Source organism: Python bivittatus, unplaced genomic scaffold, assembly GCF_059951505.1.
Source record: "Python bivittatus isolate LINGU-HERP-01145 unplaced genomic scaffold, Pbiv_v1 ctg000610_np1212, whole genome shotgun sequence".
In the NCBI taxonomy this organism is placed as follows: Eukaryota; Metazoa; Chordata; class Lepidosauria; order Squamata; family Pythonidae; genus Python; species Python bivittatus.
The window spans coordinates 54,778,281-54,793,509 of NW_028277088.1; the positions used below are offsets into that span (position 1 = coordinate 54,778,281).

A 15,229-nucleotide genomic window follows, 5' to 3' on the forward strand; every position below is an offset into this window, starting at 1 on the left:
GGTAGAGCTACCTGATATGGGCTTGCAAAAATCCCAGTGATTGCTAGAAGACAGAAAAAAGATACAGAAAACTACCTCTTTGTTCCCATGTAGTGGACTTGTAGCCCTAGGAGAAGGAATACACTACTATGTTTCATTTCATTCATTCATTCCAGCATTACAGTTCAGAAGCATCAGTGTTGTTTTGTTCAGCCTTTCTGATGCTCCAACTTTCACAGCCATCTATTACAACTGGGAAAACCATTACCTTGATAATATGTTGTTGCCAGTATGAAGTTTCTGTACGTAGTTGCTCCATTTTCTATTCTAACTCTTGTTTCTTGGTCGTCATACAAATCCTTCAATAGACAGACGAGGCAGCAAACTACATGTATGCATCCATGTATTTAAAGGCCACTCACAGCTTGTTCTGGTCTGTACAGTGAAAACCATTAGTATAATCAATAACACAAAAATAGTTGTCTTTTTTGGAACTCTCTTGCCTTTTCCATTATCCATCAGATATTGGCAATGTGCTCACAGGTGCTCCTACCACTTCTGAATTCAGTTTGCATATTTAGCAGTTTTCATTCTCTAATTGTTGTGAACTAAGCCTAAGCCAAAACTGCAGTCAGTCATTCTGGAAAATCAAAAATAATTTTCATATTCATTTTAGGCACCAATAGAAAACAGCTGGGTTACTTGAGTTAAAGCGCAAGTTTTTGTCCACTTGCTTAGTGAAGCTTTATGTGGCTGTCAAGAGCCTATGTGTAAGATTTACTACCATAACATGCAGACACTGGCTTTGCAATATGGTTCCATTCAGCCACTTGGAATGCTTCTAGGAATGTGCCAAATGTAGGTTGTCACTCACAGTGAGGAGGACTTGACAAGTATGATACAGACCATGAAATTGCAGTCACTGTTTTCATCAAGCTCTGAATTGGCAGTTTCTGGCTTAGCTGCATTCTTTTCAGCCTTTAAAAGATTGTGGGCAAAGAGAAACCAGAATGCACAGAATTGGAGAGCATTGCATTTTTTCTAGAAATAGTATACAATTTAACTCGAAAAATGTAAACTGTCATACGAATAAAACAAGTGCTGAATGCAAGATCTTAAAATAGCAGACAATTGTTTTAGGTAAGGCAGAAGCATTGTGAGGAATGTATAGAGGGTTCATATGGGTATGTTGGGAAAACAGTCACCTCTTCTATATGACTTTCTCTGATATGTGAGATGTTGTTGGTCACAGAGTCAGCCAGATGTTTAGACTGGATTTGGCATTTTATCCATCTATTGAGTCCTTCCCAAGGATCTGGGATAAGCAGATGTTGTTGTTTGTTGGTGTTAAAGGTATCTGCGTAGGATGTAAGCTGTTCCAGGTAAAGCTGCCTTTTGCATTTGACTGATGGTGATTTTGTCAATGCCGATGGTATTCAAGTGGTGCTCCAGATGTTTTGGGATTGCACCTAAGGCACCTATAACTATTGTTACTATTTTTGCTTTCTTTTGTCATAGTCGTTCTATTTGCAGGTCTTTATATTTTGTGATTTTTCTCCAGTTGTTTCTTTTCTATTCTGTCTCCAGGTATTACAATGTTCACTATCTAGACTTTTTTGTCTTTCTTATCAACAATTGTTAAGTCTGGGGTGTTATGTGGCAGGTGCTTGTCTGTTTGAATTCTAAAGTCCCAGAGCACTTTAGTTTCTTCATTTTCTATGACTTTGTCTGTTTTGTGGTCCCACCAGTTCTTGCTTGCAGGCAAATGGTATTTCTTGCAGATATTCCAATGCACCATTGTTGCTACTTTGTCATGCCGTTGTTTGTAGTCAGTCTGTGCATGCAATAATACTGTTCCAGCTTACATACAAATTTGACTTAAGGACAGAACTTGGGAACAGACACATTCTTAAATGGGGGACTACCTGTATTGGTATACCTTTTGTGCAAAAAGTGCTGTTAAGGAGAGGCCATTGAATTTTGAATTCTTTCCTTCTGACTTGGGAGAATTTATTTTTAATACTCTCCAGGTAGAAACCCTCATAGCACGTAGAATGTTAGTGCACCATAATAAGGTTAATGTAATGGTGTGTGGGAATGACCTTGGGAGACAGGAGGAAGAGCCACAGCCTAGACAACCATCATGCAAAAGATACCTCAGCCCACAAAAGGAAAAAGGATGTGGGAAGCATCTCAGAAGGGACCCTCCCTAGTTTTCTGGAAAGTAAAAGTAAAGAAGGGAAGACAAGCTTTCAGACTTGCAAGATTCTATTACTATAGCCTTACAATAAAGGTAGTGTAAATGCTCATGTTTTGTGCTTCTTGTCTCAACTACCTCAAAGGTCTGACAGGGAGAAGAATTACACTACTTTATTCACAGAACTGCCTTCCTCATGTCCCAGTTTTTATTGTGATGAACTTTCAATATTGGGTATTCAAAAATGCAGTAATTCATTTGCAGTCCAGAAAGAATGCAGTCCAGTATTCAAGATTAGATGGATGGATCTTTCTCTTTCTCTTTCTCTTTCTCTTTTGGTCATCTCATTTGATGTAACTCATAGAACAGTTCTTGTTTCAACTAAATTTATATCCAAGGACTTATGGTTAAGATTGTTGGATCCACAAATCTTTTTGCTGCCAAAGGCACAAAACAATATAAAATCCTTCCAAATTCATGTACAAAAGCTAAATTGGGAATTGAATCTCAGTACTGATGATAGGACAGAATTCTTCAGTGATCCTGAGACAGCAAGCTAGCTAAAGTATGGAGGCAGGTGATACAGCTTACTGTTCTTTTCTTCAATACCACCTCCCACCATCTGTAACCTCAGGTGAGTGATTGCCTAATGAAGGACTAAACAGCCAGAGGTTCTAGGAAAGCATGCATAAGCCTATTTTTTTCTTTGATCCTTGGAATCTGTTCTCATTTAAGTGTTCTTTCAAATACTAGTTTAAATCAAACTCCTGCTGCTGATTTAGGGTTTCTAATGATTTTTTTTCCCTTACAAGATCCTCATTTTCTACATCATCATCATCATTTAATGAATTGAATTTGTATGCTGCTGAATCATAATTATATGACAGCAGAATGGAATGACAGTACTCTGCCAATGCTGGGAATATCTGTAGTAATCAAGTTTCACTAATACATGCTAATGCTAATACATTCCTCTATTTCATTAAAAAAAAAATAACTCAGATTCATAATTTTCTTCATAACTGGAATAGAAAATACATAGGCTTAAAAATGTGGAAGAAACCAAGAAAAGATGAAACAGATTTGTTCACCTGTTGGAACTGCTACTGTCACTTGTAGAAGGAGAAAATATTAGTAAACAGTAAAGAAGCTATTGTTAATGGTGAGACTCACTCCTGAAAATTATTGGAAAACTTTCTTTTTCCTTAAGTTATTCAGTGAAATGACCTGACATCTTCCTCTCTTCCCCCAATACATCTTTTTGCCCGCAGTAGGATAGACTATGTTGAGGGACCATTTACAGGCAATATAGTTTAAGAGGGGCTCAGGTATGCTAGCACATAATGAGTACTATTGCAAGTTTTTAAGGAGAGAAAATTTATTTTTCCTGGATATGTATATCTTTAAAAAATTTCACATTTTATGTTTGTGTGGCATTTAATGTTTTTAAAGATAACAATATTGATTTGAGCTAGTGTTTTTACATTTTTAATTAAGCATTTGGCAAGGAAGAAATTTGGTAAGTTGCACAGAGTTCAGTTTCTGAAATCTGATTTTCTGAATACACTATAGCACCACTGTCATAAAGGACAATAAATGATGCTGGTGCATAGTTCACAGCCCCCTTAAATTGATTCTTTTATAGGTTTGCAGTGATGGATTAGGGCCTGATGTTAGTTTAATGTAGTGAATGTACATTACTATAAATCATTTATCTAAATGAAAGCTTGAGTTCAAAGAATATAGTTTTTTTGAAGTGTAAATGAAATACATTTTAATTATCTGAAAAATGGATCGCTCTGCTACTCTCCCTTTTCTTCCTTTTTTCGGCTAGCATTTATGTATGTGTTTTAGGCAACTTAAGGTTGATGTTCAGTCTTACATGCTATCTGACTTAGAAATACAGGTAATTCTCAACTTACAACCATAACTGGGAGCAGAGCTTCCATCGCTAAGTGCTGCAGTTGTTAAGTAAATTGTGCCTGATTTTACGACCTTTTTTACTGCAGTCATTAAGGGAATCACTACTGTTGTTAAGTGAATTATGTGGTCATTAAGCTAATCTGGCTTCCCCCATTGATTTTGCTTGTTGGAAGTCCCCTGGAAAGGTCGCAATTGACAATCACATGACCCCAGGATGCTGCAACCATCATAAATGCATGCTGGTTGCCAAGTGCCCAAATTTTGATCATGTGTCCATGGGGAAACTACAATGGTCATAAGTGTGAGGACCAGTTGTAAGTCATTTTTTTCAGTGCCATCATAACTTTGAATGGTCATTAAGTGAATGCTCATAAGTTGAAGACTACCTGTAAGCTATTTTGAAATGGCCTGCTTATTTCTTAGTTGGTATATAGTATTTAGGCTAGAATTTATATTACATCCAGGAAGCAACAGGTAGAATGGAATAGGAAGAAAGTGAGTGGTTCAAAATAGAGAAAGCAGTGCATCAAGGATGTATACATACAACCAGGAAAGCTGAAAAATCAGAAAAGCTGAACAAAGAAAAATGTACCTTTACCTGCAGCTGCTCAGACAGCAGTTCATCTGGTAATTCTGGAGCTGGCTGCTCATTGTTCATCTCCTCCTCTGAATATGAGCTCACCATGACACCAGATACTTGCAAGAATGCATCTCCCTGTGGGTATCTGCCCATCCCACTAGGTTAGATAGGGTGGACATGCTCCAGGTTCTTTCCTTCAAATGTTGTGAGACTTTGGAGAATGACTTCTCTGTGGTTGCCCCGGCTCTTTGAAACAGCCAGCCCATGAGATTCTGGGGGCCTCTACCCTTTTAGCCTTCCAGGGGGCTGTGAAGACCTGGCTGTTCCCCCAAACATTGGATAGGATGGTGTTGAGTGACAAGTTAACAGTATGGATTGGTTCAGATACCTTGGTGGGAAAGGTATGATGTGTTTTTATGTTGTTGCTTTTATTGGTTGCTGTGAGCCACCTAGGATCATTGTATGAGATAGGGACCATATAAGTTCATTAAATAAATAAACTTCTTTGGGTTGACGCAGCACTGAAATAAGAAGCACACAGAAACAACATAAGCTCCTCCACCTTGCATATATACAGTCATGTGGGTTTGTCTGTAGGCTCTAAATAGTCCAAATATTAAAAGAATTTTGTTGTTATTGTTTTTCCTCCCTAGGCATTTCCTGGAAACGTGAATTCAGACACTGTGGTGCGACATGATTTACAGCATCCAGTTATTGCCCGCTATGTTCGGATACTTCCTCTGGAGTGGAGTGGAGAGGGTCAAATTGGGCTGAGAATCGAGATCTATGGCTGTCCTTATTGTAAGTTCTTTTAAACTTTTACTCTCTACTTCTGCTTTCTTGAAACCCTTCTGAAGGAATGATATTTTAGCCTAACATGACTGGATACAAAGTATGATATAAAGTATGCCTGAGTACAAAGATTTTAGGTTCAGTATATAAAGAAGTGCCAGATATAGCTAGTAACTAGCATTTATAATGTGAAAGGTAATATAACGTATTAGTGAACCTTTGCCATAAAGTCAAAACAGCTTTAGGCAAAACTCCACAGCTTTCCATTGCTGTTGTGGGAAATAATAATATTGACAGATGGTCTAGAGTTATTGGACTGATAATAAGCTGAGGCAGCTTCTCCTTCCTCCTTCGTTGCAAAATTTCATTTGGAGGCTTTTTTTTCTCTCCCTCCCCCCCCCCCACATTTTGATTAGCCTCAACTTGATGTATCAACCTCATTCTGACTCACTGATTGAGTAGCTTGTCTTAACTGTGAATAGATCAAACAATATGAAACCATAATTTCCAGAATAGGTTTCTATGTTTATTTTTAATATTCTCGGTTACACAATATCTGAGTCTTTAACGTTATGCATGCTGTATTACATGTTGCTGCTTAGAAATTATTTCTGATTATTTGCTCTGTATGTTTAGCCTCTGTTTTGAGTTTGTGATTTTAAAATGATTTGTAAGCTGCCTGGGAAAACCTTTCATTGAAGGGCAGCATATACATTTTTTAAAAATAAAATAGAAATAAATAAAAATAAATAAAAGTTTATTGTTGCAACCAATGCAGACCTTATTTTCAGATTTACTCTAAATTATTGATTTAAAAATATTTTACTGTTTCCCATAACTGTGCTATCTGGATAATATATGTATATGCAAATTCTGGCTCTGATTTTCAAGGCAGAATTTCTTTTTTCTTTTCTTTTCTGGAGATCTCATTATAATTTACACCATTATGTCATTCTTATTGCTTGGTACCACTGATGTTATAAAAGTGAAATATTGTAGTCTTCTGAGAAAACCAATGTAGGAACAAAACATTTAGAGCATGTAAGAAAAGGCATTAAAAGCCCTAAGGGAAGCAAATGGAAAGGATAATGAAATTCATGGGTTTGTACTCATGTCTTCATATCAAAGCTCTATAGGTTTCCTTGGTGTTTCATATTATTTTTAGAAATGCATCAGTTCACACTGCCAGCACATTGCGATTAGAACCCCAAGCATCTTTAAGAGCAGAGTAAAACATCATCATCGTCGTCTTCCACCTCTTTCACATAGTTTTGTCTACACAGGAAAGTAAGGTCATGTCTACCAGGATCATTCTTGACTTCTGCAAAAAACACCCCCTGTGATACTGAAGAGCCAGCTTGTTCACATATGAAGAGAATGCACAGGAGGTTAGAGTCTGAACAACTGAAATCTCACACCATCATATCTGAGTACTTGCATCCATAAATTTATCATAGGAGTTGTAACAAAAATACTGTGCTGATTCCAGAAATCACCAAACAACTTTTGTGGAATTAATTGCTTATTCGCTTAAAACCCCCTTCATGGATCACTGCCTTGTCGTGGCGAAGGGGCTTGCGTAACTCAGTGAAGCCATGAGCTATACCGTGCAGGGCCACCCAAGACGGACAGGTCATGACAGAGAGTTCTGACAAAATGTGGTCCACTGGAGAAGGAAATGGCAACCCACTCCAGTATCCTTGCCAAGAAAACCCCATGGACAATGTTAAAAGGCTAAAAGATATGATGCCGGAAGATGAGCTCCTCAGGTCGGAAGGTGTCCAATATGCTACTGGGGAAGAGCGGAGGGCATTTCCAAGTAGCTCCAGAAAGAGTGAAGCGGCTGGGCCAAAGCCGAAAGGACGTTCAGCTGTGGATGTATCTGGAAGCGAAAAGAAGGTCCGATGCTGTAAAGAACAATATTGTATAGGTACCTGGAATGTAAGATCTATGAACCAAGGCAAGCTGGATGTGGTCAAACATGAGATGACAAGATTGAACGTCGACATCTTGGGAATCAGCGAACTGAAATGGATGGGAATGGGTGAATTTAATTCGGGTGACCATTATATCTACTACTGTGGGCAAGAAACCCTTAGAAGAAATGGAGTTGCACTCATAGTGAATAAGAGAGTGGGAAAGGCAGTAATGGGGTACAACCTCAAAAACGACAGAATGATCTCAGTGCGTATCCAAGGCAAACCATTCAATATCACAGTCATCCAAGTCTATGCCCCAACCACTGATGCTGAAGAAGCTGAAGTTGACCGCTTCTATGAAGACCTACAACACCTTCTAGAACTAGCACCAAAAAAAGATGTCCTTTTCATCATAGGGGATTGGAATGCTAAAGTAGGAAGTCAAGGAGTAATCGGAATAACAGGCAAATTTGGCCTTGGAGTACAAAATGAAGCAGGGCAAAGGCTAATAGAGTTCTGTCAAGAGAACAAGCTAGTCATAGCAAACACTCTTTTCCAACAACACAAGAGACGACTCTACACATGGACATCACCAGATGGTCAATACCGAAACCAGATTGATTATATACTTTGCAGCCAAAGATGGAGAAGCTCTATACAGACAGCAAAAACAAGACCAGGAGCTGACTGTGGCTCAGATCATGAGCTTCTTACTGCAAAATTTAGGCTTAAATTGAAGAATGTAGGGAAAACCACTAGACCACTCAGGTATGACTTAGATCATATTCCTTGTGAGTACACAGTGAAGGTGATGAATAGATTTAGAGGATTAGATTTGGTAGACAGAGTGCCTGAAGAACTATGGACGGAGGTCCGTAACATTGTACAGGAGGCAGCAACTAAAACCATCCCAAAGAAAAAGAAATGCAAGAAAGCAAAATGGCTGTCTGATGAGGCTTTACAAATAGCTGTGGAAAGAAGGAATGCGAAAAGCAAGGGTGAAAGGGAAAGATATAAGCAACTGAATGCAGATTTCCAGAGAATAGCCAGGAGAGATAAGAAGGCCTTCTTAAATGAACAATGCAAAGAAATTGAGGAAAACAATAGAATGGGGAAGACTAGAGATCTCTTCAAGAAAATTGGAGATATGAAAGGAACATTTAGTGCAAAGATGGGCATGATAAAGGACAAAAAAGGCAGGGACCTAACAGAAGCAGAAGAGATTAAGAAGAGGTGGCAAGAATACACAGAAGAACTATACAAGAAAGATCTTAATGTCCCTGATGTCCACGCTGGTGTGATCACTGACCTTGAGCCAGACATCCTAGAGAGTGAAGTCAAGTGGGCCTTAGGAAGCATTGCTAACAACAAAGCTAGTGGAGATGACAGGATTCCAGCTGAGTTATTTAAAATACTAAAAGATGATGGTGTTAAAGTGCTGCACTCAATATGCCAGCAAGTTTGGAAAACGCAACAGTGGCCACGGGATTGGAAAAGGTCAGTTTACGTTCCAATTCCAAAGAAGGGCAACGCCAAAGAATGCTCAAACTATCGCACAATTGCACTCATTTCACATGCTAGCAAGGTTATGCTCAAAATCCTACAAGCTAGGCTTCAGCAATATATGAACCGAGAACTACCGGATGTACAAGCTGGGTTTCGAAGAGGCAGAGGAACTAGAGATCAAATCGCCAACATTCGCTGGATCATGGAGAAAGCACGAGAGTTCCAGAAAAATATCTACTTCTGCTTCATTGACTATGCAAAAGCCTTTGATTGTGTGGATCACAACAAACTGTGGCAAATTCTTAAAGAGATGGGAATACCAGACCACCTTACCTGTCTCCTGAGAAATCTGTATGCGGGCCAAGAAGCAACAGTTAGAACCGGTCATGGAACAACCGATTGGTTCAAAATAGGGAAAGGTGTACGACAAGGCTGTATACTGTCACCCTGCTTATTTAACCTATATGCAGAGTACATCATGAGAAATGCCAGGCTGGAAGAATCACAAGTCGGAATTAAGATTGCAGGGAGAATCATCAACAACCTCAGATATGCGGACGATACCACCCTAATGGCAGAAAGTGAAGAAGAACTAAAGAGCCTCTTGATGAGGGTGAAAGAGGAGAGTGCAAAAGCTGGCTTGAAACTCAACATTAAAAAAACTAAGATCATGGCATCTGGACCCATCAATTTCTGGCAAATAGAAGGGGTAGAAATGGAAGCAGTAACAGACTTCATTTATTTGGGCTCCAAGATCACCGCAGACGGAGACTGCAGCCATGAAATTAAAAGACGCTTGCTCCTTGGGAGGAAAGCTATGGCAAGCCTAGATAGCATATTAAAAAGCAGAGACGTCACCTTGCCGACAAAGATCCGCATAGTCAAAGCTATGGTTTTTCCAGTAGTAATGTATGGCTGTGAGAGCTGGACCATAAAAAAGGCCGAGCGCCGAAGAATTGATGCCTTTGAACTGTGGTGCTGGAGAAGACTCTTAAGAGTTCCCTGGACTGCTAGGAGGTCAAACCAGTCAATCTTAAAGGAAATCAACCCTGATTGCTCATTGGAAGGATCGATAATGAAGCTCAAGCTCAGATATTTTGGCCACCTAATGCGAAGAGAGATCTCTTTGGAGAAGACCCTGATGCTGGGAAAGATTGAAGGCAAAAGGAGAAGAGGACGGCAGAGGATGAGATGGTTAGATAGCATCACTGAAGCAATGAGCATGAAACTGAGCAAACTCAGGGAGGCAGTGAAGGACAGGAAGGCCTGGTGCAATATGGTTCATGGGGTCACGAAGAGTCGGACACGACTTAACGACTAAACAACAACAACAAATCGCTTAAAACAGCCAGCAGTGATAGTTTTATGAAAACTACACTTTTACTTTCTTGCACTCTGAGAGTATGCCAACACATATTGTAGGGCTGGGCAAAATATTTTAAAGATGTGTTTTGCAACAAACACTAGCACAAAGAAATCACCTCTTTTCACCTTGGCAAAAGAACATGTATTTTGCAATGTTCACATAGCTGTTTCAAAAGCTGTTTCCAGTTGTCTGTGCATGCATAGATGTTTGCAAACACTTCTGCTGGAACTGCCAGCAAAGTGGCTATCCATGCACATGCATGCTGGGGACAGCTTTGGAAGTAGTTGCATGACCTCTGCAAAAGATATGGTTGTATTAACATTCACAGAGAGGTGCCTTGTTCATGCTAATGTGCTTTGTGTTACCACCTCTTTTCAAATGCTTTGCACAGCCTTAGAGTGAGGTAGTTAAGACCAAGAGATAGTGATTCCTAAAGCCAGATGGTAATTTAAATCTAAGATTTGTGCATTCAGTCCAATCCCATTAATTACAGTAATACAATCTGGAATGGCAACTATGTGGAAGCCACATATCATGGCTGCTGCTCACTCTGTTGTGTAATGTGAATTGGGCTAATGGTCCTTCCTTCTACGTGTAAGCTTATGAGGACAGAAGAAAGGATAATGTTTGTCAGGGCTTTGTGGCTTTACATTTTCTCCCTGCTCCATATTCCCAAGCTAATACAAAATTAAATAAATAGATTTATTGCAGAAAATTAAGAAGCCATGCATAAAAACAAATTCTCCATCTAAGAGTACTCCAGAATCCTGCTTTATGCATATGTTAGTACCCAGATTGAAATCCTACTGGTCTGAATCTTTCTACCTTTTCAAGTCAACAGCCATCTTGCTAGAATTTATGCCTCTTATTTACAAAATGGCTTTCTCTGGTCTCACAGTTAAATATTCCTGCCTCAACACCTTCAACTCTTGCAACATTTGCAGGAAAGAAACTATGACTTAGGACTGGTCGTGTAGTTTTTTTATACCATACCACAGACTAAGCATTCAGGTATGAAGCTGCTTGTTTGTTTGATGTCCAGTCTCCCATTCAGAAATTTAAGGCAGTGTAGATAACACTCTCTCTTTCTACTCACCAAAAACAGCAATTTTGTCTGGTAAGCTGGACTCAGAGGGTCACTGGCCCAAAGTCACCCTCTGAGCCTTCAGAGTGATGGTAGATCTCTGCACTTCTACTCTGTCACTGGCTATGAGATAGGAAGTTCCACCTTCTGCCTAGAAAACAAACTAAGGACATACTTCAAAGGCAATAGGAACAATCCTGACTTCATCAAGGTTTATATTATTTGTTCTTATTTAATTCAATAACAATTATAGCACAAAACTGCCAGATGTTACTATATAATCTGTAGTCCATTGCATTAGATTACTTTAGTAAAGGTTTGTATCTCATAAAGAAATAAGCTCTTGGGCAGAGGATGAGTGATATTTGCCAGTGAATAATTATTTATTTATTGCTTGGGATGAAAAAAGTGAATGTGTGGTCAACAATTTTTCTCCCCTCAAAATACAAGATCCAACTGGAGCTTTTTTTAAAGTAGTAGAAAATTAATGTTGTGTGTTGCTATTTTGCTGATGATTTGTTCTTGCTTTTTAAATGGGTAATTTTCGATAAGATATCAGCATCTAGTCCCCTGAAAACATGACATCTATTCAATTGTTTTATTTGTTGTTAAATCAGACCAATTTACTGAGTTTGACAATCATTACAATGGATGAATCTTTACATTGAAGCATAAAAACTATCATTGGCTAAGCATAAATCACTACCAAATTCTGATAAAATCTTTTTCATTTTTTCTCAGGTATAATATCAGTAAGCTCTAAGATTCTTAGGCCTTACAGTATTAAAAGATAGCTAAGACTAGCAGATAGAGAAAAGAATGAGAGAGAGGAGTGAAAAGGAGAATTCTGGTAAAGTTCCAGAGACACGCACCCATTAACAAAATGAGAGAAAGCAGGAGTTTAGTCAGCAATATTCCATAATGTGTATTTATTTATATACAATATTTACACATTCCCTTTTAATTCCAAGGAATTGGGTAGTTTTTTTAAAAAAAAAACAAAACCAGTGCATACCAAATGAACCCAAACCTCATTTGAATGGGAAGTAAAACAAAAGTGATGAAGCAAATAAATGAAAAGGAAGGGTTTAAAAGAAAGTGAATGGTCAAGATGGAGATCAGGGATGTACCATCTTTCTTGTGTTGAGCGGTGCCTTGGCTCTTTGATCTGCTTGCTGAGGTGGTACTTCCGTAGTAGATGCAGGCAGGGCAAACCCTACATTAAATGTACTGTTTTAAGTAAATTAAATATCATTCCCCATGTACTTTATAAAGTTATCATCCACTGTGGGAACAAATAATTCCAACTTGATGGAGGGACTTTTGGGGATTGCATGTGGTTTCATGGTACAAAGTACATGTGTATCTTTGGTGTAGAAGTCAGGTATAGGCAGCTTCTTACTGTATTTACTGACTGAATGTTTCAACTAGAGGATAATAAGCTAATTATCATTGTCAGTAGCTAGTCCATCATTTCACTTCCTTTATCAGCTTCAACAGTGGCTTGAAGGTACATTGTGGAAAACTAGACTATTTCTCATTTACTATAAATCATAGGTTACGCTTCAAACAAAAGCAGAAGCAAGGCTTCATTTAAATTACTATAAAACTCAGCACTGCGTGATAGTATTCTCTTCTGTGGCGGCACTGTAGTTGCTGTAAATAATGTTCCTAGTTAAATTATCGCAAAGGATGGAAAGAGGATTCTCAAAATATGGCCTTTAAAGAAATGTTTGTAAAATAAAGTCACAGTTATGTGCTTTCATTCAACTGTAGCTGATAGATGTGGGGCACATTTCAGTAGTCACAGCCTAGTCTGTTCTCCATAGCTTGCTCAAGTTTCTCTGCTTGAAGAATGCCCGTGACCTTGATTGGCACTGCATCTTCTCATTTCTTAAGAAATGATTGATCACTTTGTCCACATTCTTTTGGTCATCTGCTATTGCTCTGTCTGAAAAGTAGACCTACCTACTCTGTCTTTTGTTTCATTGCATGTTCACAATGAGCTCTTAATTGCATCAATAACACACATATTCACTCTTTTAGCCTCAGATATACACTTCCCCTGTGATGTTCAGGGGACAGAGCGCTGGGGAATGTCAGGGTAACAGCTTCAAGGAATCTCCTGTATGATCAAAAAGAATCCCTTCAGGCCTTGACTGTCAGCCTCTTTGTCTTCTCTGTCTCAGCTGATGAACAGTATAGCTAACAGTAATAATGCAACTATGATAAAATATAATAGAACAGAATAAAGCAGCAATAATTACAAGGTAAAAAGAAAAAGAAAAAAATGAAACAATTTAAGAAAAGTTACATTGTTTACCATTTTAAATATTTAAATATTTACCTTGCTGGCCAAAGATACGGCTGAATAAAACCCCCTTCCTGATATCATAAACAATCAGAGATAAAGCTAGCCACCATTCTGAAAGGCTTCACTGAAGAGGAGTTTCTGGGTAATTAACCAGGATCCAGTCATGATGAAATGGTTACCTACCACTTTTTTTTCAAATGACTACCTTGTAAAATTAAATATTTTCTTAGGATCCTCAAACATGTAATCTTTCAGTATTGTGTATCCCACTTTCTGACTTGACATTTGGCCTCCAAAGCATTCCTTAATTTATATCCTGCCCAATTCCATAAACTTTGGGCAACTCACATAAAAAAAACAAGCAAACTAATTAAAATAGTCAATTTAAACAACAGTCACTGAGTAACCAATTGTATTTCTTTTTTTGATGGGCCCAGTGACCCGAGGGAAAGGAGGTAATTTCTGACACTATGCTTCAGGTTTAAAATTTTCATTGGTGGCAATTGGTATGCTTGTGTGTGGGGAGGAATCTTTAACCAAAATGGAATTTTGAGCCCCTCCTTGCCAAATGAACAATTTTGTTTTGGTTCTAGTTAAAGGGAGGCATTGTGGAAGTTTGTACAGAGAAGAGCATGTTAGTCATGGGCAACTAATAAAAGGATTTGTGGTGTCTGAAAGACTAACAAAGTATTATGATGGAAATATTGCCAACTCATCAGATTCATGTAATACTGATTTCCTGTTGTAGCAAGTATTTTGTATATTTGTTTGTTTGGGTTTATATACTGCTTTGGTCCACAAGGACCTTAACATGGATGCAAGGAAGTAAGGTCAGGCAGAAAAGAAGTGCAAAAACAATTATGGTAGAGAACTGTTTTTCTGCTGATAATAAAAGGCAACTGGTATAACATGTTAAATAATTCTTATTTCCATTTATTTGCAGCTGATCTTAAACATTTGGGTTAATTACAACCCCCTACTAATGCAATGTTTGTCCAGTATAAGAAGTTGCACAATAAGCCATAATCTGCATTGTAAGATGTAATGTTCTATCTAAAAGTAATGTTGCAATTTTCTCAAGGAAATGAATTCTTCAAAATTCTCTTTACTTAATTATGTCTCTTGATTTTGCTTTATGCATTGGAAACTTCATACCTTGATCTTCATGTGGCATATTATTATCCACTGGGGAATTAGCACATAATTAATGGCACAATTGCCACATTTCATACAATCAAGCCCACTTGGGACTGTTTCACACTTACTTAGGCACTTCATTTGATTTTTCATCCCAGTTATGGAATAACTGATGAATCACTGTTGAATGTGAGAACTGAAACAGTGAAAAAGCTTTGCAGAAGAAATTTTTAGATTTATATGATGAGGTCCATTCAAATATACCTACCACACAAGTGCTCTGAAAACAGTCCAGAATTTCCAATGAGTTTGTGGCTTGATTATGAAAACTAGAACATCTTTATGTGCTGCCATGGTTAGTTCAAATGTGACAGCCCCAAAAGAAGCTTAGGACAAATTACAATAATGGCATATTGTAATAATAAGCTGAGG

The 15,229-nt window shown here is 38.2% G+C and overlaps 1 protein-coding gene across 2 annotated transcripts in view; it reads left to right on the forward strand.

Annotated features, from left to right (window-relative positions):
* The window catches only part of CNTNAP2 (contactin associated protein 2), a 1,202,163-nt gene that overhangs the window by 555,118 nt on the left and 631,816 nt on the right, over nucleotides 1–15,229 (forward strand). For both annotated transcript variants that reach the window (XM_088150062.1, XM_088150063.1), the window contains exon 4: nucleotides 5,333–5,480. In XM_088150062.1, coding sequence (XP_088006188.1) covers nucleotides 5,333–5,480 — 148 coding nt within the window. The remainder of the gene's footprint in view (nucleotides 1–5,332; nucleotides 5,481–15,229) is intronic.